Source organism: Zeus faber (assembly GCF_960531495.2).
Source record: "Zeus faber genome assembly, chromosome: 7".
Taxonomy (NCBI): domain Eukaryota; kingdom Metazoa; phylum Chordata; class Actinopteri; order Zeiformes; family Zeidae; genus Zeus; species Zeus faber.
The window spans coordinates 4,472,409-4,495,023 of NC_137203.1; the positions used below are offsets into that span (position 1 = coordinate 4,472,409).

The 22,615-nt window shown below is 42.1% G+C and overlaps 1 protein-coding gene across 2 annotated transcripts in view; it reads left to right on the forward strand.

Annotated features, from left to right (window-relative positions):
• Positions 1–22,615, forward strand: part of taok3a (TAO kinase 3a) — an 85,981-nt gene that overhangs the window by 40,838 nt on the left and 22,528 nt on the right. For both annotated transcript variants that reach the window (XM_080003547.1, XM_080003548.1), the window contains exons 3-12: positions 1,275–1,505; positions 4,736–4,807; positions 6,026–6,127; positions 6,584–6,629; positions 8,075–8,171; positions 9,753–9,866; positions 12,004–12,095; positions 12,754–12,847; positions 17,067–17,148; positions 20,518–20,685. In XM_080003547.1, the coding sequence (XP_079859673.1) occupies positions 1,371–1,505; positions 4,736–4,807; positions 6,026–6,127; positions 6,584–6,629; positions 8,075–8,171; positions 9,753–9,866; positions 12,004–12,095; positions 12,754–12,847; positions 17,067–17,148; positions 20,518–20,685 (1,002 nt within the window). In that variant the 5' untranslated portion in view covers positions 1,275–1,370. The remainder of the gene's footprint in view (positions 1–1,274; positions 1,506–4,735; positions 4,808–6,025; positions 6,128–6,583; positions 6,630–8,074; positions 8,172–9,752; positions 9,867–12,003; positions 12,096–12,753; positions 12,848–17,066; positions 17,149–20,517; positions 20,686–22,615) is intronic.

Here is a 22,615-nt window from a genome sequence, read left to right on the forward strand (position 1 = left end):
TTGAGGGGGTTGTGTTTGCGGCTGACGGGGGATCAGGGTGACGCTGATGCTTGGTGTCTGGGCCTCGGTGCCGGCGTGGCTCACTGTCTCTGCCGATATGTCAGCCTGCTCTGCATGGGGCTGGCCTTTGGAGCCACATTCGCTGCACTGCATCTGGCTCGTGCACGCCCATATTTCATGGTTGAGGAGTAGAGAGGATGTGTATGTGTGTGTGTGTGTGTGTGTGTGTGTGTGTGTGTGTGTGTGTGTGTGTGTGTGTGTGTGTGTGTGTGTGTGTGTGTGTGTGTGTGTGTGTGTGTGTGGCTAGGCTAACTGGAGCAGTGCGTCCAGGCTGAGACCGGGCCTGATGGCCCGTCTGCAGCCATGTGACGTTCGGCATTACTGCCGTGTGTGTGTGTGTGTGTGTGTGTGTGTGTGTGTGATGCACAAATGACTCAGCTTCAGCTGTGTGTGTGACTATGACTTTGCTTGGATGAGCAATAGGACCTCTTCTCCCTCTTTTTCTCTGTACTTATTTAACTGTATTTGGGACACACACTGTGTGGATGTCCTTGGAGGGAGTGTCTATTGCTTTCTATTAAAAGGTCAGGTCAGATCAATCACATCTGGACCTTTTCTAATCAGCACTGACTCCATTTATTCAGGTGTGTCTTTACCCTGCGGTCCTGTGTTTTTCCTGCAGATGAATTTGAAATGTGTTTTCTTCTTCTTCTTCTTATTCTTATTCTTCTTCTTCTTATTATTATTATATATTTATTTAATCTTGCTCCATGCCTGCGAAAAAAAGGCTGTCACATGGTATCACACTAGACACAACAGAAGGCTAAGTTGGAGTTGGCAATTAGGGCATTCAATTGGGATTCTCTTTCTCTCAGTCCCTTTTATGTCTGTCTCTTTCTCTCTCTTTGAATTAAATTCAATTCAAAGGGCTTCATTGGAACGGGAAACATACATTTACATTGCCAAAACAAATAGGGAAACAAGTGTACAATCTAATCTAAAATTAAAATGGAAAAATGTAAATGTTGCAGGTAAAAATTTATATACAAATAAAGTAGATAAACTTAAGTAAAGATAAGAACCATTTTGACATTACTGTTGAACAAAATAATGTATTGGGGAAAGGTAGGCATGGAAACTTAAAACATATATACATATAAATACAACAAAATGCATCAACATTGCACTTAGAAATTTAAATAGGTAAATATAATACTCTCTTCGTTTTTTATGTTGTTTATTCTCACATTGTGTTTGTGTCCCTCGCCCCCCAGGTCCAGCTGGCCAATGCCGGGCCCGCCGCGCACATCCGGCGGCGCTAGCAGTGTGTGTGTGAGCGCGCTCGTCGGCGCCTAGCCCATGTCCAGCCCATGATGCCATCGTCCACGCGGAAAGGAGCGCTGAAGGACCCCGAGCTGGCCGACCTCTTCTTCAAAGATGACCCCGAGGACGTCTTCTGCGACCTGCACGAGATCGGCCATGGCAGCTTCGGGGCCGTCTACTTTGTAAGTCCCGTGCCGCCGTTCGGCCAAACTCTTCCAGGGCGCGGCAGTAACGGTTGCCCAATCGCCCTTGGCAACCAGATGTGGGCTATTTTGTGCTGTCTGGTTGGCTGCCAGTCAACCAGACAGCAAATGATTACAATTCTGCAACCATATCTCCGGGTGCGTTTTAAAGGCATTTCACCACATGTGTGAAAGTATGTGACGGATAAACCTCTTGAATATTGTCAATGTTCAAACTGTTGAATCCGGCGTCTATATTTTGAAACATGAATTTTAAACTTACTTTATTAATATTGGACATTTTTACTGACAAATGTATTTTAAACTGTTAGTTTGATGATGTAACAATTTTGTGTGTGTGTGTGTGTGTGTGTGTGTGTGTGTGTGTGTGTGTGTGTGTGTGTGTGTGTGTGTGTGTGTGTGTGTGTGTGTGTGTGTGTGTGTGTGTGTGTGTGTGTGTGCACACACATATGTGTGTATATATATATGTATGTGTCTATATATGTGTATGTATACAGTATATATATATGTGTGTGTGTGTATATATGTATCAAGTGTTGCTCATAGACCTGCCAAATAAGATGACTTCAATTTAAAACAATTTATATTGATTTGTTTCCAACATTCTATCTTATATAGCCTAAGACCCTTTAAACCCAGAAAAAAACAATATAATTGCTGTTTTGTATTATCAATTTTAAGGATCAACACGTCACATTCCTCCCTTCCCACTCCACTTCCAGTTATTACGCCATTCTCTGAAACCATGGAAAAAGCGACTATATACCTTGATAATCAGATATTCGATTTCACATGTGGTTGTAGTTTTGTTTGATGATATTGCTAAAATGTAATAACTAATAACCTTCAGGAGTAAAGGCCCTCTTTAAGAAAGTCTGTTTTACACCGCGATTCTCCAGTAGTAACGCTGACTTTATAAGACAGCGTTCCTCTTATCTTTCTGAATTATTTACAGCTTAATTTGCACCTGTGAAAATCTCGCAGCTCTCCTTAGTAATGTTGTTTTTAGTGGTGTTAAATCGAGCTTTGAGGAAACACTCAAAACTCCTTGAATCCTCGAAGCCGACCAAAGCATTATTGTTTCTTCTTCTTCTTCTTCACAAAACACCCTCTGGGACACCCAGTTCCAGTTCAGCGATGTAATGGGGGACATAACGGGAGACTTGGGACGGCGGTACAAGACAAACATTAACTTTGAAGAAACGTTTTCTGTGGTCATGTTGATTCCTATTCAAGGAAAACATTATTTTTTTTAAAAATTTTAAACCCAAACCGTATTCTTTGATCATTGGTTGTAAACTTGAGTGACCGGCATCAGCATCGTTGTAATCGATCCAGTAATACTTTCTTTAACCTCCGCCGAAAGCCTCGCCCGCGCAGAGCGTAGATTTCCCCAAGAGGAGGCGGTCTGCCGAAGAGGTTTTCAATATTGGTTTCAGTATATGAATGTGTAGCACGTTGATCAGTGTATTAATTAGCTCCCACAGGCTTTCCATCGTTGTGTTGGAGGATGTCCACGCGTGCGGTTCGTGCACGTCGGTTTTTACTCTCGTTTTGGCTGGGTGCCTCTAACGAGGCGAGGACAGATGCCCTCTCGGTGCTCTCGCTGCAGCGTTTCATGTTAATCTCATCACGGCTAATTACTCATCAAGCCTCTGATTGTATAGCTGAGCTGAAAGGGGGTTGAGTGCTGTACGCAGCCGTCTCCTCTCTCCCTCGTCCTTTATCCCTCCGTATCATCTCATCCTATGTCGTTCCCCTTCCGGACAAGTTTCTCTCCTTGACCTTTTCTGCCTCTTCACCCCCCGTTCATTGAGAGAGGGACACCGAGAGAGAGGCACACGGGGAAAAAATATATTTTATGACATTGAGACGGGGGAAATGATCATGTTTTTCTGTATGTCGTTGCCATATATTAGAGATGGTTTTGTCAAGGCATAAAATATCATTTTGTTTTGACTGATATGAAAAGCAGTTTAAATGGAGGTTAACTACTGGGTTAATACTGAATATATGTAGGTGTACTTGTAGTGGGAGACGTGTCCTACTGCATCGACGTGCGTACTATATTAATGAATGCAGCTTGTTAAGCTGTTCGCATGCAGAGTCAAGCCTTTTTAGGCTGTCGCCCGTCCGTGCAGGGCACAGGCGTGCACAACAAGGGGAACTGCCTCTTAACTGGAAATGTGCTGAGAGCATACCCCTCAGAGACCACCGCACTACAGCATCGTGTGTTAAGTGAATTAGCCCTCTTGTAATTATTGATACACTCCCTCCACTCGGCAATGACAATTAGTCCTAATGTATTTCAATATTTCAGCAGTACACAATCCCTTGCCAGCCGATCCATACATTACACCGGCGGGATTTGGCTAATGTGGATAAAATGACGGGGGGATGTAGTGATCAAATGAGAATTCAATGTAACTTGGATTCTTCGCAGGGATGTAGGTTAAGGCGTAGAGTCGACAACGAACGCCCACAGGGTTAACTCTCCAGCCAAAACACGGCCACAAGCAGGTCAAACATCCAGCGACCAGTGCTCCCATTCAGCAGCTGTGTGGTGAAGCTAATATTCAACTTGTCTCTATGGGGGAAGTGGTTATAACAATATAAATATATACAGTATACATATACAGTATCGCAAAAGACAATTCAAACACCAGCACTCAGTTTATTTTACATGTAGTTTGCTCTTACTCTGCGGGATGATACAGCTAGTGGCTGTATCAAATGGAATTTAAAAAACCGCTGAGCGAGAATCTGTTTGGACTTCAGTGCCAAAAATGGAACAATGGTCAGAATGCTGCTTGGCAGCAGGTTCTGCAGTCTTGGATCTGGTTGCCTTTGCAGAGCAGCTTATTCAAAAACAAATACTGATTTCTGATATTTACGCCAAAATACAATTATATTACCTGCTTCCACCGGGTCACTATTTTACATTCCGTTAGATTTTCTTTCTTATCTTAAGTTTGGCTTTTTACTGTGGCAATCAAGATCATGAAACTTTAGTTGATTATTTTAGGTGTCTCTTTTCAAGCTCATTGTTTCTGTAACTGGGTTAAAAAATGAGTAAATCCAGAGGGTCCTGTGGTGTTTGTACAAAAGGCTTTTGTGTGTTCATGTGAGCTTTTGGTCGTCAGGCCGACCTTTGGAGTTGACCTTTAACCTTTCTCTCTCTCTCCCTTTTTTTTTTCCCCTCCCTCCAGGCCCGTAACTCATACTCCAATGAGGTGGTGGCCATTAAGAAGATGTCCTACAATGGCAAACAGACCACAGAAGTGAGACATGCATATATTCTCACACACACTCATCGAACTTTGACTTTAAATGTTGAACCTGAACATTGTTTATAAACCCTGAACATTTGTGTTTGGGGCAAAGTCTTGTCTGAGGTGCGACGTCTCCATCTCTTCTCTTTTGTGGTTAAACTGTGTGTAAATAACTTTGACCTCTGGTGAACCCTTTAAGGTCACATCCAGCCAATTTCACAGGCATCCTCACCCCTCCGTGTTTCTCCAAATGGAAAACGGGGTTTGAACATTACACCTGAGCAACACCATGGCAACCAGTGATGAGCAAAGCTCACGCTCACCAACATTGGGCTAGATAGCGTTAATAATGGAGAAAGATTAAAGTGTTTTTTTTCATATATATATATATATATATATATAGCTTTATTTAAAGAACACCGTTTAAGAAAACAAAGATAATACTTTATAAAAGGCGGTCTTATATATAAAAAGGCAGAGAAAATGAAACAAGTTAGGTCATTTATATTATAATCACTTAACTATAATCACTTAACACAGTAATGCAATGGGGGCTCCATGTCCGTCAGCGTTTCTCTGATTACGCAGCCTTTTTAATTTAATTTTCTTTAATTAGAACACTTTTTTTAAAATTTAAATTTTATTTTTTTAGAAAGGCTTAAAATACGGGCGATTTACGGGAAAACGAGAGGACAACGGGAGAAAAGGGTAAAATATGGGATAATCCCGGGGAAAACGGGAGGGTTGACAGGTATGTGCGCTGTGCACACACCATACGCAGATAGACAGATTCTGTAAGACAGAGCCACAAGCGTCAGACAGCTTACGACGTTTGTGGCTCACTATGAAAGACTCGCGGCAGCCTTGACAACGACACTTTGATTGACGCACATACAGACAAATCAGTGTGAATTCTGAGGCGCGGTGCATTGTTTATTTTTTTGGATTGGGTGAGGAAACGAGTCGGACGGAGCATGATAAACGTCTATGTAAGCACTGAAAACAAGTATACATTATTATTATTATTATTATTATTATTATTTAAATTGTGGTGAAAACCGGGACAATTTGCGAGCGAATGTCTTAAAGTCTTCTAATAAAACTTTTTAAAACCTGCAGAAAACCTGTCTAAAGCTGTGCTGATAATCACGGTCACATAATCTCTCCCTCTTTACCACTTGAGTTCAATTCTACATTATATGCACCTTTTTTGTATTCTTATTTTAGAAATGGCAGGACATCATCAAAGAGGTCAAGTTTTTGGAACAGCTGCGCCACCCGAACACCATCGAGTATAAAGGCTGCTACTTGAAGGACAACACTGCCTGGGTGAGTGGATCCCTCGTTCTGCTGTCTGTCTCTCATCAGCTGCTGTCTGCAGCATCGTGTCTCATCTCTCCACGCTCTTCTCATGGCCTACTTCTCTCCCTCCAAAGCTCTCACTTGTTATCTTCATCTCATCCCCCTATTCCTTTAGCTGTGTGGGGGGGGGGGGTTGTGTATGACCTGTTTTTTTTTGTTTGTTTGTTTGTTTTTTTAAATAAAAACAAATACACACACAAATAATGTTTTCACAGCAAATTTGAAGTGCATTGATAGAGGGTGGTTACATGGACACGTGTGGGTTTTCGGGACCGTAGTAGATCTCAGGCTGAGCTGATATTGGTAGTATTGAGGTGGTATTGATCAATGTGATTGATTTGGCCTTGTGTGTGTTTTTTTCATACACTCATCTGTGCCTGGGTGTCTGTCCCTCTTTTGTTTTCCTCTTTCTGCCTCTTGCAGCTGGTGATGGAGTACTGCCTTGGCTCTGCATCAGATCTGTTAGAGGGTGAGTGTGTTACCAGTCAGACATTTTGAACTCACTCTTTACATACTACGTTGTATGTGTACCAGTTACAAAAACGAACAAAGTCACTTCAATTAATTTCGATCGGTAGTATCAAATTGTGAAAAATCGAACAAATCGAAAGCGATCACATTTCTTTAGGAAATTTTAGCATAAATAGAGCAAAAGAACAGAAGTTTTCTTCCAGGCTTTATTCAGGGATATATAATACAATAGTGTCAAAATGGCCGACAGGCTAATAATGTGCGGGACCGGCTTCGTGTTGCCAGCAGGATGTCCCATTATCACTCTCTACAGGAATACATGCTCACACACACACACACACACACACACACACACACACACACACACACACACACACACACACACACACACACACACGCAGACACACACACACACACCTAAAGTCATTTTGAGTGCTTTACTATTTAACCATTTCATCTTAAAACCATGTTGTTTCGAGCTTTATCACCTGCCTCTCTCATTAAAATCACGTTCCATCAATTATCGTTCTGCGATGTTAAAAGCAGTGTCAATGACAATTGACAATTTTCCATTCCAAAAAGTCCTCACCTGAACCCCTGGTGTTATTTTAAGCTCTCACTGTTGGATGATGCAAACACAGGTTTGTAGCCGTGCACCCGACTGGTCTTTATCCGAGACTTTCACCCCTCCCGGTGCCTTGCACTGACCTTTTGCTTTGGCACACACCCTCAGTCATGGAGGGAAGAAGTGCTCGGCTCCTTGAAGCCAGTGGGGTTTGTTTAATAGAACATATATGGTCAACAGCAAATCTATAATACAAACGAATAAATGACACTGAACATGGAATAAATAAATGCCTTCGTCCTCTGGACCTTTCCACGCCATCCCCATTGAATTGATATGGAGTTTCTAAGGCTCCCAAGGTACGACGTCGCCACACTATCAACAAGCTGATTGGCTCACAACCCGAAGCTCCTCCGAAGCTAAAGTCACTGGCTTAAAAGACCTAAAAATAGTTTCTTTTTTTGTTGTTGTTTTTTTTAAAGCGGCTCGCATGCAGTTTTGCGTCAATGACCGTAGCCTTGAGTGCAGTAATGTGGTAGTAAACTGTTACAGCGAACAGCCGATCACAACAAAAACTGCTTTTTTTTTTTTTTCAAAATGAGTTTATAGTGTGAACATGTTTTTTTGTTTTTTTTTTCCTGACAATGCCTGTCCTAATGACCTCTGTTGTCTCAATACAAGTAGAAGTCAGATTCGTTTACAACAATCCTCAAAAATCCCATATTTAGTACTTTTTTAAATTAAACTTGATGACTCTTCCGACAAAAGACAGCGATAGTTCTTTGAAAGGACACAGTTCAAAACATCACAAAATTCGCAAGAAGTAAAACATGCTGTCAAATGTTGACGTACTATTTTCTCCACCTCTTTCCCCCAAGTTCATAAGAAACCGCTCCAAGAGGTGGAAATTACCGCCATTACCCACGGTGCCTTGTTAGGACTGGCTTATCTACATTCCCACAATATGATTCACAGGTGAGTTGGCGTGCCTCTGTGTTACCAACATTTCCAAACGGGAAACTTGAGTTGGAACAAAGATCATGACGTGACTGGCGGTGTTATCGCTTGGTTGCAGTTTTTGGTACAAACTTCAACGTGCGTGCGCACAGTTCACCTGGCTATGCCAAACAGCGGTTCCACGTGCACTGTGATGAGCAAATCCAGGAAGTAATTATATTTATTTCTCATGGCCGTACGTGTTATTTTCTCATTTTATGACGGAAAGGCATCCAACAAGGCCACCGCACTGAGTCACTCTACAGCCTGGTGTAATCAAACGCCTGATTGTGGAGATAACAGACAAAATCATCATCATTATCTTCCTATTAGCTGTTAGATAACACGAATACCCACAAATGGACTCATGATCTGTTTAGAATGCGGGATGGACCCCTAATAATAATAATAATAATAAGTATAATAATAATAAATTAAATTGCTATTGTTGGGATTATTATGTTTATTCTCCTTGGCACTATTCGGGCTAAAGCTGTCTGGAACAGAACCACTGCTGTAGCTACGGACACGCTTGAGGTTTCGTTAGAATCGTTCAAGTTTCATCCAAATCGATCCACATACGGAGCAGGAATTATTGGGGAAAAACTGCCGTCCAATAGCAGAACGTTCCTGCATCACCGACAAGCCAAGGTTCTAAAACTTGCTGTCGGGTGGCGGAGGGAAATGAGTTTGTGGAGTAAGACGCTTTGTGACGTCATCCTCTAATTCCTTATATATGTGCAGGTGGTGGCTACGAACGCACGTTTGCATCCTGCAAACTGCGTGGTGTGGTAACAAACTGTGTGAACGTGTGTGTGTTTGTGTCACCCTACCTGTTTGACGTGGGCGGGCCGTTTAGGTTGATATTTTAGTTTTTTGCTCCTATTCTAAATATAAACTCATTCTGTTCCATCAAACCCGGTGCCGTGTTCTTATTTTGCAGCGTTGGATCCAGTCCTAACACACGAACTGTGGGAGTGGAAAACTGTGTTGAAAACTGTCATAATCTGTGTTTGTGACCTCACACATGGAGTTTGCTTGCAGCTCCAGAGCAACGTGTCTGAATGGTGTCCGTTTTATTTTAGTTTAAAAAAAGTTTAAAAAGTTGATGAAATGTCTGTGAGGGACATGCGATGTTGCAGCGTTTGAATGGAAGTGTGTTGTTTGTAACTTCCACACGGAGTGTTTTCCTTCCATAGAGACACAGTGAGGCACGACTCTGTGGACTACAGGAAGTAGACAGACACCTTGTCATTTTTAGTTTAAAGTCACAACACGCAACAAGTGTATCTTAGTATTAGTAATTCTGTGTCACCAGGACTTGCTGCGTAATTACATGTGTGGATGGTTCAATGGAAACTCTGAAAATTTAACGTGTTTTAGTTTTTCTTAACGAAATTAAGAAAATGTATTTGTATTGAAAATCTATTCTACCGTTGTATTAATCTGAAATATGAATCCTGCTATAGAATATGTAATTGGTGCATAATGCCTGAAACAGTGTGGATGTGAAAGCAGATGAAACTGGGCTGAGATGTTTCCTAACTTCCCGTTCTGCAGAGATGTGAAAGCCGGTAACATCCTGCTGACGGAGCTGGGCCAGGTCAAACTGGCCGACTTTGGCTCTGCCTCCATCGCCTCCCCCGCCAACTCCTTCGTGGGAACACCTTACTGGTCAGTGTGCAATTTACACTTCTCGTTTTTTTATTTTTTTTTTACTTGATATTCTGTTATTGTGGATCATCTTTTGAATGATGTGGAAAGACTTAGGGAATATTCTGGATATCAGGATCTTTTTTCCTCCGTTTTTCTTTTTTTCTTTTTTTTTTTTTTTTTTAATGTTCTACATGAATTGGAAAACACTTTTATCGGATACACTTTCTATTTATCAAGAAAAAAGGTTAAATTAAGTCATTTTTTCTTAAAGCAGGGCTCGACACTAACGTTTACCGGCTTGCTCTCGACAAACAGTTTAAGTCAGTTAGCAACCATTTCATGGCCTCTGGTTGCCCCCTTTGGCAACCACTATTTAACATAAAAAATAGGGACAGCAAACAGTAAAAAGTGCACCCCCAAGATAAATACATGTGTTGCATTAGTGATATTTAAATATTGCTTTTCCAGTCGAGACCAGGACAGCACAGGCACCTGTTCTAGTTTTAAATCCTTTATTCATCATCTGTGGTGTGAAAACATCAGATTTCCACACACAGTCAGAGAAAGTTAAAGTGTGCGTCCTGCTCATAGATGAGTTTTAAAATCCCAGCGCACCACAGAGCGTCTCTCTGCCAGGCTGCTGACGGCCCTGTCAGCCGAGGAGTCGACCGTTACAGACAGGGATGCAAACAACTCTGTTTTCGGCCGTCGCCGCTTTTCATACGTCGTGTGAATCGTCCAAACCGATCCTAGGGCGAGGGGTGCGGTGCGTGTTGCAACCCATTTCAGCATTTATTTCATTTTATTATTATTATTATTTTTTTTTACCCGTCCGAGAGAAGGGCGGCATCCGCGATCACTTCACTAGTCGACTCGTTCTCTGGTGTTGTGTTGGAGGACACGGGTGCTGATCCAGTTTCCGGTTGAAAACGCTCCAAAGCCATGCTGCGTTCACAGGCTTGGGAAACCGTAAAGCGTGTCGGAAGTGATGCGATGTGTTATCACAGCTCTGGCCTGTTCTGACTCGTGTTTCTTCCCCTCTGAAGACCCACATCCTGTAAGGACTCAGATTAAACACTAACTACAAAGAATGTCCTTTGGTTACTGTAATAAAGCTTTTAAACATTATTTTATGTCACATTTTCATTATTAAGCTGATGTATAACTGCATAGTATCTTAATTACTCAAAATATAAGCTGATGCCTAGTTGTTTGCCTGGCAACCACTTTTAAAATTTAGTGTTGAGCCCTGTATAGCACATTTATGATGTTTCCGTTAAAAACAAACAATAAAATCAATCATTGAAAGCAGCCTAAAAGGATTAAGCAAAACAATAAAAAGTCAAATTTACAGGCGTAGAGATATGTTGTTGAGCATTTGTGTCAGTTGTTGTTTATTCACATGCCACTTTAATGCACATATCTGTATTTACATAATTGCCTATCCCATATACATAAGTCTATCCCATATACGTAAGCCTATTCCCTTTATCTATTCCATTTTATTTTATTTCATTTTATTCTATATATTTTTATTTCATTCTATAAGTTTTCGACTTACTGTATTACGTTTTAGGAATCAGTTAGTTGGTCTAGTAGAAAGAAATTTTCTTAGGTAGCTACTGTGTTCAGTTTAGGACATATAATGTGTAATCACCGGGTGTGTTGCATTACATTTCACTGCATTTATGTATGAAAGTATGTATATGTATGAAAGTATGTATATGTATGTGACGAATAAACCTGAATCTTGAATCCTTATTGGATGGAACATTCCAGACAGCCCAGCAGCTGTGAAGTACACATAGTATGAATAACTCTGATCATATTAAATTGATAGGCACATAATACATAGCATTCACTCACTCATGCATGCATGCATCCACACACACACACACACACACACACACACACACACACACACACACACTCACACTCTGCACAATTTGAACATGTATTTTAATGCTGTTCAAATGATCCTTAAATGCTCTGGGAGGTTAAGCAGATTATGATATTGACGTGATCCCCCCCATACTTAATAAACTGTCGTTGCTTGTATTTGCATGCTTGTGGCTTCACTTGCGTATTACTGTATATGGGCTTTTGCATATGTACATGTGTTTGTTTTTGTTTGTGTGCGTGTTTGTGTCCTCAGGATGGCTCCAGAAGTGATCCTCGCCATGGATGAAGGTCAGTACGAGGGGAAGGTGGACATCTGGTCCCTTGGGATCACCTGCATCGAATTGGGTGAGTTCACACCAACTTAAAAAATAAAAAATACACCGCAAAGGCGACATAGACAGCGAGGCACAAGGATTTAATCAAATTTATTGACAATTCAAATAGTAGGATGACAAATTGATCCAATTAGGCCTTTCGGGGCTAAGTGGTGGTTTGAAAGGATTCAAATTAGAATTCCGTACTAAACGCCTCCAAAATGCAGGGAACAGCTGACTGTGTGAAGAGGAAGCAAGAGATCACCGACAGTGCTGGAAATTCAGATAATGTCTTAGAAAAATACCCAGAGTAGGAAACTGCATTATCATACACAATACCAATGTTGAAAATATGAATGGTGTCAGTGGTACCAGTACTGCTGTGGCCCCGCTTCTAACATTTTCCAATTACATCATAGGTGGAGTTCTAACGTGAGGCCACTAGCGAGCTATTATTTGCTCCTCTGCTAATTGATCCACTGCTTCTTCCAAAAAAACAATGCTTCCCATCACCACAATGAACTTGTCCGTATGAATTATGCATAACTTCAACTCGAACTAATAAACTTCAACACTTGCAAGTACGAGCACAAGTACCGAGTGCAGGCACCAACTTTGGTCTTCTCTCCTTCTTTTGTGTCTTTGTTTCTGTTTTTCTGTTTCATCGGTGTCTTTCTCCCCCTTCTTAGCGGAGCGCAAGCCGCCCTTGTTCAACATGAACGCCATGAGTGCCTTATATCACATTGCCCAGAACGACTCCCCCACACTGCAGTCCAACGAATGGTGAGTCAAACAAACAACCAAAGCAAAACAAGTGTCCAAGTCTCAAATTTGACCTCATTATTTGAAGATATTTTGAGTGCTTTATTAAAAAAAAAAAAAAAAAAGAAAAACATGCTTTTTTTTTTTTTTAATTATTTATTTATTTAATTTTTTTTGTGCATAAACAGAAAAGCATCACGGTCTAGTAAACTTTGAAATCGCTCCACTCAAAGATGACCACCCAGCGAGGTGTTGGGATAATGCCCTTCCAAGGAGTCGTGAGTGAGCATTCACGACAGCGTTAGCATTCCCTATATCTCTGTCTCAAAAAGTGCTTTTCCGTCCTAGTCATTAATAAATGCTGCATTGTTTCAAGAGTTAAATCAACAGACAAATCGTAGAACGTCCATACTCAAGCATCACCTGAGAAAGTCATTTGTACCTTAATCTGGAGTCCTCATTTTGAGAGACACGACTTGTTCTTGTACAGTGCAGGCTCTCGATTTCATTTGAAAACTGGGCCAAATCCCAAACTGTATTTAATTTATTGTTCCATATTTTGAATTTAATATTGAAGATAGAATTAGATGAATAGAAAGCAGCAATTGAATGGATTTCATTTAATTCATCAACAAGATGAGCCAAGAAATGCACGTGATTTTACTCTCTGTATTCTCAATAAGCTCGATAAGCTTTGGTCTCGGTTTTGACCCGGCTCTCCAGCATAGCCGGGCCTCCCCCTCGGTGGGCTTGGCTCCTACGCTGCTGTGAACTTTAAAACCTTCATGCGTGTGTGAGCTTCAGGGCACGTTCTGGTCCGGGCTTGGTCAACTTAAGACCCTTAAACTGCACGTCCTATGGAAGCTTGCAAGGCCTTCTATGAGATCGTGTTCCTAATTCCCTGATGTAATTACTGCACGGAGGATGCTGACTGGCCATCATATCTCAAGACACCATTCACTCAGAAGCATCTTCATTTATTGATCCACAAGCGGCCTAAACTGACAGCATTGACCATTGAGCTCATGCTGGCTGGTGTGTCAGCACAAAAAAAAAAGTATTATTAAAACTACTGAATTAAAACATGTAAGCTGAGCAACTTTGAAACCAACGTGGAACATTCTTCTCGTAGATTTTCTATCAACATTTTAAACCCGTCAAAGGCTTTGGCATCGTCCATTTTGAGGGCTTTCCTGGAGCGGGTTCCATTAACTGATATTTTGTGACATCTTCTTAGAACTACACACTGTGTACGGTAAAGTAAAGTATAATATCAATCCAAAAACTATTAGTTTATGGTCAAATAAAGTAGAATATTTATCCCAAACAAAACTTCACACCAGAAAATGTTCTCCTTGTTGTCATTCATTTCAACTACAAACTTGTAGAGTTTTGACATGTACAATTCATAATGAATGCTCAGCCTTACTACACACTCCTAGCTTAACTCTTCTATCTTCATACGACCGGCGGACAGCGTGGAAGTGAAGCCCGGGCGGCAGAAGATCGGAGGAAAACGATTGAGAGACACAGGCTTATGGAGAGTGGCAAAATGACCAGGAAGAGTTAATTTAGTCGGCGAGGGGGAGCGGCCGCGGCAGCGCCTTCTCTCACACTCTGTGCGCTCCGTGCAACTCTTACGGAAGGGAAATGGCAGCCATTAAATATTAACCCTATGTTTGACACGCACACTTGTTCATCCAACACCTCGGTCGACTTCATCACCCGAGGTGTAGCGTGACGCACCGGCGAAACGCGGCAGGTTTATCGCTACAGCGCGTTTCACACACAGGGGCGATTCAAGGTGCTTTACGTGGGACACAAAAGGCGTTTTATATAAGCAAAGGAGAAGAAAAACCGAGATATAAAAAAAACCGAAAACAGATCGAGTGTCGGCAGCAGCAGTATTGTGTGGTGGACTGCGTGCAGTGAAAAGGCCTGAGTTTTGGGTTTGTCCCGCTTGGAGACTATTGCGTCTTTAAGTCGTGCGGGGATCAGTGCAGTTCTTTGGAAAGCCCTGGCACTCAGCTCACGATCCAAGACGAGCAGCTGCATGCTGCACTCCTCCTGCCCAAAGGCAACATGATCTGTTTTTTCATGTCCTAGCATTTACCAATGCTTCCCAGTAAACAAGTGTGCTAGCTGCACGAACCTGATCGTGGGGTCACGAAATAACCAATGGCAATAAAAAAAAAAAAAAAAAAAAAAAAAAAATAGAAATACAAAAAGGGGGTTTAAGCTGGAATTTACTGATTAGGCTGGACGTTATTAATCCCTGTGGGGAAATGACACCACGTTACTCTTTATGCCGACCGCAAATATTGTGATTTATCAGGATTAGCGCTGGTGCCGCTGGAGGTGGGGTGGTGCAGGGTGGTGGGGTTTCTGTTGGCGCTCCAGAAGCCCAGGGCGGCGTCCTGCCAGATGAGACCAGTGCAGACAGACATGTAGAGTCATCAGATGGTCTTCCCTGGGTGATACCGGAGGATTCATTATCACAGTTATCAGAGGGAATTTTATACACCTCTATCTATCTGTCTGTCTGTCTGTCTGTCTGTCTGTCTGTAAATACATTTCATGACTTATTATGACAAAAATGTAGGTCATATCTGCTTTTTGTCATTCATTTTTGCTGCACAGCGGAGGAGGATGTCTTGATTCCATCAACTGAAATACAACAAAAAGTTATAAACATAAGACTGAATTATTGCCCGGCCATTCTTCTATCTTACTTCAGACTGTAAACTAAAGCCTAAAGAGTCAGTCCATGAAATCACCTGTGTTGAGTGGATTCTATTCTCACAATTTCATTCAAAGCTGCAACAGGTTATTTTCGACATGCAGATTTACCCTCGTTTTCGCTCATTGTCTTTCCTCCAAAGCCAACCTTCTCTGTAACTTGACGTGGTGGGTACACAGTGTCTTTTTATCCGAGGTTCCTTTTTGTGAACACTCATCCATGACGATAGTAGTCTGGTTTATCGGTTTAGTCTGGTTCAAGGCGGACCCCTCCACCAACAAAGGAAACAACATATACAGCAGCTCATGCACGATGCAAAGAACCGTTGAATGGCTGTTTCTTAAAAAGTGCCATCTTAAAAATAAAAAAATAAAAAGTATAAAATATGTGATTTTTTTTTTTTTTTAAACAAAACCATCATACCACCACCACCATGTTAAAGAGGCCGACTTCCGCGGCATGTTGAGTTCTTAACTTGCCTATGCAGCTTTTCAGCCGTTCTCCTTTCATCAGTGTGCCTCTAAAGCGTAGTCAGTGTTACAGTGTGCCACAGCTCCAGCGGCCTACTGTATTTTTATATCACTGTACATTTTTACATAATCTATATATAGTGCGGAGGAGACCACACGGAGAGATTACATGGGATTGCTCTGCCATAACTCATTGATACAATAAACACAGGCCATCAGCCGCATCACACAGAGATTAGTCCTCGGGTTGAAGGCTGATTGCCCATAAGAGGAGGGGGGTTGTAGCCTCTGACCAGTTTTATTACTGGCTGGAAGTCGTACTCAAGCATTTTACTTTATTAAAAGTAAAGATAGAAAATGACTCTTGACTTTAAAGTGAAAGCACCACATTGACATTTCTACTTAAGTAAAAATCTAGTACTTGTTCTAACTTAAAGTATAAAAAAAAAAAAGTACTTGTCACGCCCAATGCCTGGATTTAACCCAACATAAAGTATTTGCCTGCTGTAGCCTTCCTTTCTGCAGATGAGTGCTCATGCATATCTTTTTTACAAAACATGGTACAGGTGGTGTCATTGTAATTCACAAGGATATACAAATATAAATCCAGATTTATTTATTTTAACTAAACGAACACAACTGTGTGAGAAATGTATAAGAGTAAAAAGTACAGATATTTGCTTTGAAATAGTGGGGTTAAAATGGAAAGTCTCAAACTATATATATATATTTTTTTTTAAATCTCTTTTTATTTATATTATATTTAAGTAAGTATGGATGGATACTCTAAAACTGTACTTAAGTACAATAAAAATGGTACTTGCACTTTGTACTTGTACAGTACACGTACTCCACCACTGCTGGATGGTATCTGGCATCATCATTCACATGTCTCTTGTGTTTGCTTCCTCCATCCCTCCGTCCTCCTCATCTTCATCCCACTCTCATCACATCACGGTGCTATCAACTCTTTATCTCACTGTCACGGCCTCTCTCCTTCCCCTCTCCTCCTCCTCCTCCATCCTCCCAGGTCTGACCCCTTTCGGAGCTTTGTTGACTACTGCCTACTGAAACTTCCTCAGGACCGACCCTCGTCGGGGGAGCTGCTGAGAGTGAGTGCACTCCCTCTTTTAATCTCCCCGGCTGTGACCTCACTTCCTGTCTCGGCCGGTCCGTGTGGATGAGTCAATCCTTCCCTCCCACAGCGTTACACCACACTAGGCTACGCGCACATACAGATACATCCGCAAGCCCACTAGTGCGCGCACACGCACACACACACACACACACACACACATACACACATACACACATACACACACACACACACACACACACACATCCCTTTGACAAAAAAAGACATTTAGCGCCCCACAGAGAATTAGCTGTTTGCGCTTACTTCTGCACTGTGACTCACCGCCCCCCGCCACCTCTCTTCCTGTGTCACATCTTTAACGGTCCTCAACGCCTTCACAGCATTACTTTAAGACTCCAAATCCGAATAAACATTACAAATACATTACAAATACCCGCGTTGCAAACAGCCACCAGACTGCATAGTGAGATAAGACAACTAACGAGTGATTCCAATATGGACAGTATGTACAAACTGGGTACAAATAGTATCCCAGCAGTTAGCAATAATATGCAATGATAGAAATCATTAACATTCTGGTCAAGTTAAATATGTATAGCCATAGTGTATGACTATATCTATCTATAGTCTGGTGAGATAGCTGTGTAATAGTGGCAAAATGTGACAAAATAATAACAGTATTCCTAATAATAACAATTATAGATGAGAGTACTACTGGTGATAATATTGATAATAGTAGTACCACTAATAATAATATGTATTTATAACTGCAAAGCAAAAATGCTCAAACTGAAGGGTGGAGCTAAAGGGAATGTTCTCGAGGGGATGGGAGCGGTGGAATGAAGCAATAGAGCAATTATTTCCCAAAACTGGGCCATATATTGTCTTGGACTACCCTCTCTACCCTACCCCTCTTTCCCTCCTTTACTGTAATTAAAGTGGATGTGCATTTGTCCATGGCCACGGTGTTCGGTCACCTGGGATCCCGTCTCGCCCTCGTCGCCACGGAGCACTAAACCAGAGTGTGCGTCCATTGTGTTTCCGCCTAATTGAGTAGATGATCTTTTTGTTTGTGTGAGCAGCAGGTAATCCTATTGGCCGCCCTAAGAGTTTTAAGTTCTTGGTGATCACGCTCGACGCTCGCAGGTGCTACCGGAGGGTGGTGGCGGAGTGGGGGTCAGAGGGAGCGGTTCACACCTGCCTCCCGCAGGGGGGATGAGGAGGGATTTATTCAGCTCGGGGTCAGGGGACTCTGGACTGTTGCATCACCAGGATCGAGGATTGGAATTCACTCTTTACCAAAACCCTCTGACCCAAATCCCGTCAGGAACGCCGATAAGAGGGGGTTAAATTCCAAACAGACTTTGGATCAGTGTCGAAGGGGCTGCTTTATGGCGACCGGATGGGGGGGGGCTGATGTGGCTTGTGATTAATTCCCCATTTTCTCTTCACGTACACACATGCAGGCACTTTCTCGCTCTGCGCACGCACACACACACACACACACACACACACACACACAGACGTGCACACACACGGCCCAAGCTCTTTAAGGGACAGAAATCAGGTCGCTAATCTGGGCCCTTGAGCTGTCATTGTTCTGCTTCAGGTTCTGCACCCACTCCCTGTTTCCCTGCCTGCGTCGTTTAACTAACATGCTATTAACGCGCTAATTATGCACTAATAACATAATTCAAAACAATAACCGCCAAACAGCCTCCTGGTCAGGAACACCTGAGTTGAACTGCCTCCGTGCTTTCAAAGTCTATGCTGGAGCTTTCGGGACCTGAGGGAAGGGGTTTGTGTTCCTTGAAGAATAATGGGCCGCTGGCTGCTTCAGCCAGGACAATAAAAAGCTGGTGTGAAGGTTTTGATTTCCCTGTTACCCCCTCTAACTCCTCCCCATTCCCTGAGGGATTATGAGAAGATTTGTTGTGGGTATTTTTATAAAAAAATATATATATATATATATATATTTTTTTTTTCTTCTTCCCTCCATCTCATCCCGTTTGATGGCACGGTGAGCGGCTGCTTTGGTCTGTCTGTTGGAAAGCGGGACAAATCATTCCCATCTCTATTTTCAGATCATGATGCTGTTCCCTCTGCTCGGACGAGCCCATTCCAACATCTGTCACAGGGAGAGAGCGGGGATAGATGTAGAGATGGATAGATGGTGGATGGATAGAGATAGATGGTGGATGGATGAATAACAGTTAAAGATGAATAGATATACAGTAGATGGATGCTAAATATAGAGGGACAGATGCATATGGATGGATTTACTGTAGATATTGATAGATATATATCAATAGAGAGAGAGATAGATACATACATCCCAGCCTCTTCAGCTATAGGTATTTTTATGAATGAACGTGTGTGTGTGTGTGTGTGTGTGTGTGTGTGTGTGTGTGTGTGTGTGTGTGTGTGTGTGTGTGTGTGTGTGTGTGTGTGTGTGTGTGTGTGTGTGTGTGTGCGCATGTGCAAGAGGGGTCCCATGTGTCTGGTGTACTACAGAATATAGAGCGCAGGGCTCTCGATGAGGCCAAACAACCAGCAGGCGCCCTCTAGTGTTAGTGGTGTAAGACAGTGATTCTCAACCTTTTTCCATTTCACGGACCCTCAATTTGATATGCATGGGGCCACGCACCCCATTTGATAAGATTCTGCCCCTGGAACCCCAATCAGAGGAGATTTTTGTTAGATCTATTTTGCGTCTATAATATATAGTTGCAGGGATAACTGTGATTAAAACAGTTATTATTGTACATTCTCTAATGGTGGTGATGACATCTCGTGAATGAAATAACAGTGAAGTTTTGACTATTGATCATTTTTCTGCCGACCCCCTGGAACCTCTTGAAGGATCCCTGGGTATTTGGTGGAACACAATCTGTATGGTTTGGCATTGGATACAACCCACCTGTAAATAGCATTAGTTAACCACATTTCTTGTCTATGTATATGTTTGTATATGTACAATTGCAGTTAATCAGACTGCACATGAGCAAATAATCATAGACAGTCTTTTAAAATGTTCCCGTGATTATTATTATTTATTTTTTAAATTTTGTTTCGAGTCTATCCGGATACATTTTTAAATATCTTCTTTCTACCTTTATCAAAAATGAAAGGTGCAATACAGATCGAGTAAATGTACAAGTACTACATTTTAATTCTACTCAATGGAGTACCATAAAGGGCTCTCAAGTAGTGTAATGACAGTAGTTGTAACTCGTTACTCCCCTCCTCTGGTATTTTCCAGTAAACAGTAATGTTGCGATCATGTGATATTTTTTTTCTTTGTTTTTGTTTCTTTTAATGGACCGTTGTGTCCGTTCTCCTTCCGCTCCATGATGCTCTCCCTCCTCACCTCCCTTCTCCCCAGCATGACTTTGTGCGTCGGGAGCGCCCGGCCCGGGTGCTCATCGACCTCATCCAGAGGACCAAGGATGCCGTGCGTGAGCTGGACAACCTGCAGTACCGAAAGATGAAGAAGATCCTGTACCAGGAGAAGCACATCGGCCTGATGGGGGAGAGCCAGGAGGATGAGGAGGTAGGGGGGGGGGGCGCGGCGGGGCTACGCACTCAGGCCGCTCTTCCTCAAATTCACACTCCTTTCACACATTTTCTTTTCTGTATAAAAAGTGTAACACAGTTATTAGGGCTGTCAAGGTTAGCGTGATAATAACGCGTTGGCGCAGATTGGTTGTAACGCTGCTAACCTTTTTGACGTCATGGAGCATGTTCTGTTCACCTTCTGTTATGACCCAAGGATTTTTATTTTATTTTATTTATTTTTTCTTTTGACGGGGGATCCTTGGCACAAAATCCTCACCATCTGATCTGTTAATCTGTTGATGGTGTGTGTGTGTGTGTTCTTCACCATCACCTCTAGCAGAAAATACTACTGAGGATCGGTCATATTGTTTGGTTTGCATGCTGCATCGGCACAGACATGTCTTACCGATATATCCCTGACAATACAACATACAACATACTTTCTGTCCGTCTGACACACACACACACACACACACACACACACACTTTTAAAAGGTATTAATGAAAGACGCGGTACCTTTCAGGAATCTTCGTCATTGTTTTTGGTTTTCATGGTTTCATGATTTCCAATAAAAATACATTTTCATTCAGTACTCATATTTGTCCCATGTGGATAAGAGTGTTAAACACTTGGAAAATATACATTTCAAGTACATTTTGAACGGATGAAGAAATGCGTGATTAATTTGCGAAGAAATCGCGATTGGAGGCAGATTGTCACTGTGGCGACCCCCAACAGGAGCAGCCCAGAGAAGAAGAGGAAGCATCTTTTTCAAATATGGATTTACAGTATTTCAAAAACATTTTGCTCTTATAATTTGTTAAATAGAGGGAGAGATTCGAGGAGTGAATTTATTTCAATTATAGAATGGAAAAGGGTGGGTCAGGAATTTGAAAAAAACATTTACCATATAAAATAAAGAAATTCTTTGTGTTTTTTATAATAACACATAACCTTGGGCAGCATTGACAAGGTGACAGTTGAAATCATACCTAAATGTTATTCCACGCTCAAATACACTGAATTAAATAAATGAACGGAATCCCCATCAGCACATCCAGAGATAACTGAATTCCCAGGATACATTTTGTGTAAAACTTTGAAGTGAATCTCCTTAGCCTGACCGGCAGCACTGCCGGTGATTCTAGTTTCCTGACATCACTGCCAGCCACAGCCTCCTCCTGCCGGCCGCTCGGGTCTGACATTGGAGACGACCTGTCCCCTGGTTGACCCAGCCCCTGAGGCGGCGGCGGCGGAGCCGTTGTGTGGCCGGCATCACTCGCTGACACATGACGCAACTCAGTCCCAGATGCTGCAACAAGACCCGGCCTGGAGGCTGGACGCCGCCTTCCCAAAGACTTTGGCTCACCTAAAAATAACGTCCTGGTTTATCGGCGGCTTTGAAGACGCGTGGAGTTGATATTAGTCATAACAATTCATACAATCATGTAGTTCAAAACCTTCCCTATGTCTGCTTAATACGTATTATAATAGTATAATAGTAATAACAGTAATAGTAGTAATGTAGTACTTTTACCTTTACTAATTATACTTTATTGAATAAGAGAGAGATGATTCTTCTTAAATTTGGTTGGAATGGGTCGTCAAAAGTATTTAATTGAACTATCTGATACCTGCAGACACCCTAGTTTAGAAGAGTTATGATGACATACCTCCCCGTCCTCCACATCAACCCTTTGAGAAATTGCGCTTTAAAACCCCTGGAACGGCTTTTTGCGCAAATACTCATCCGGGATTATGTCACGCGTGATTGTTACCTGCTGTGTGTAGTTAAATGAATGTCCACATTAAACCTGTCTGCCGCGTCGAAAGCCCGTGCATTTTGATTCCCATGGGAAACCATTTGGCCATTAGGTGCGGTTTTATGTGTGTTTTTTATGCCACACACAAATGGGCTCAACCA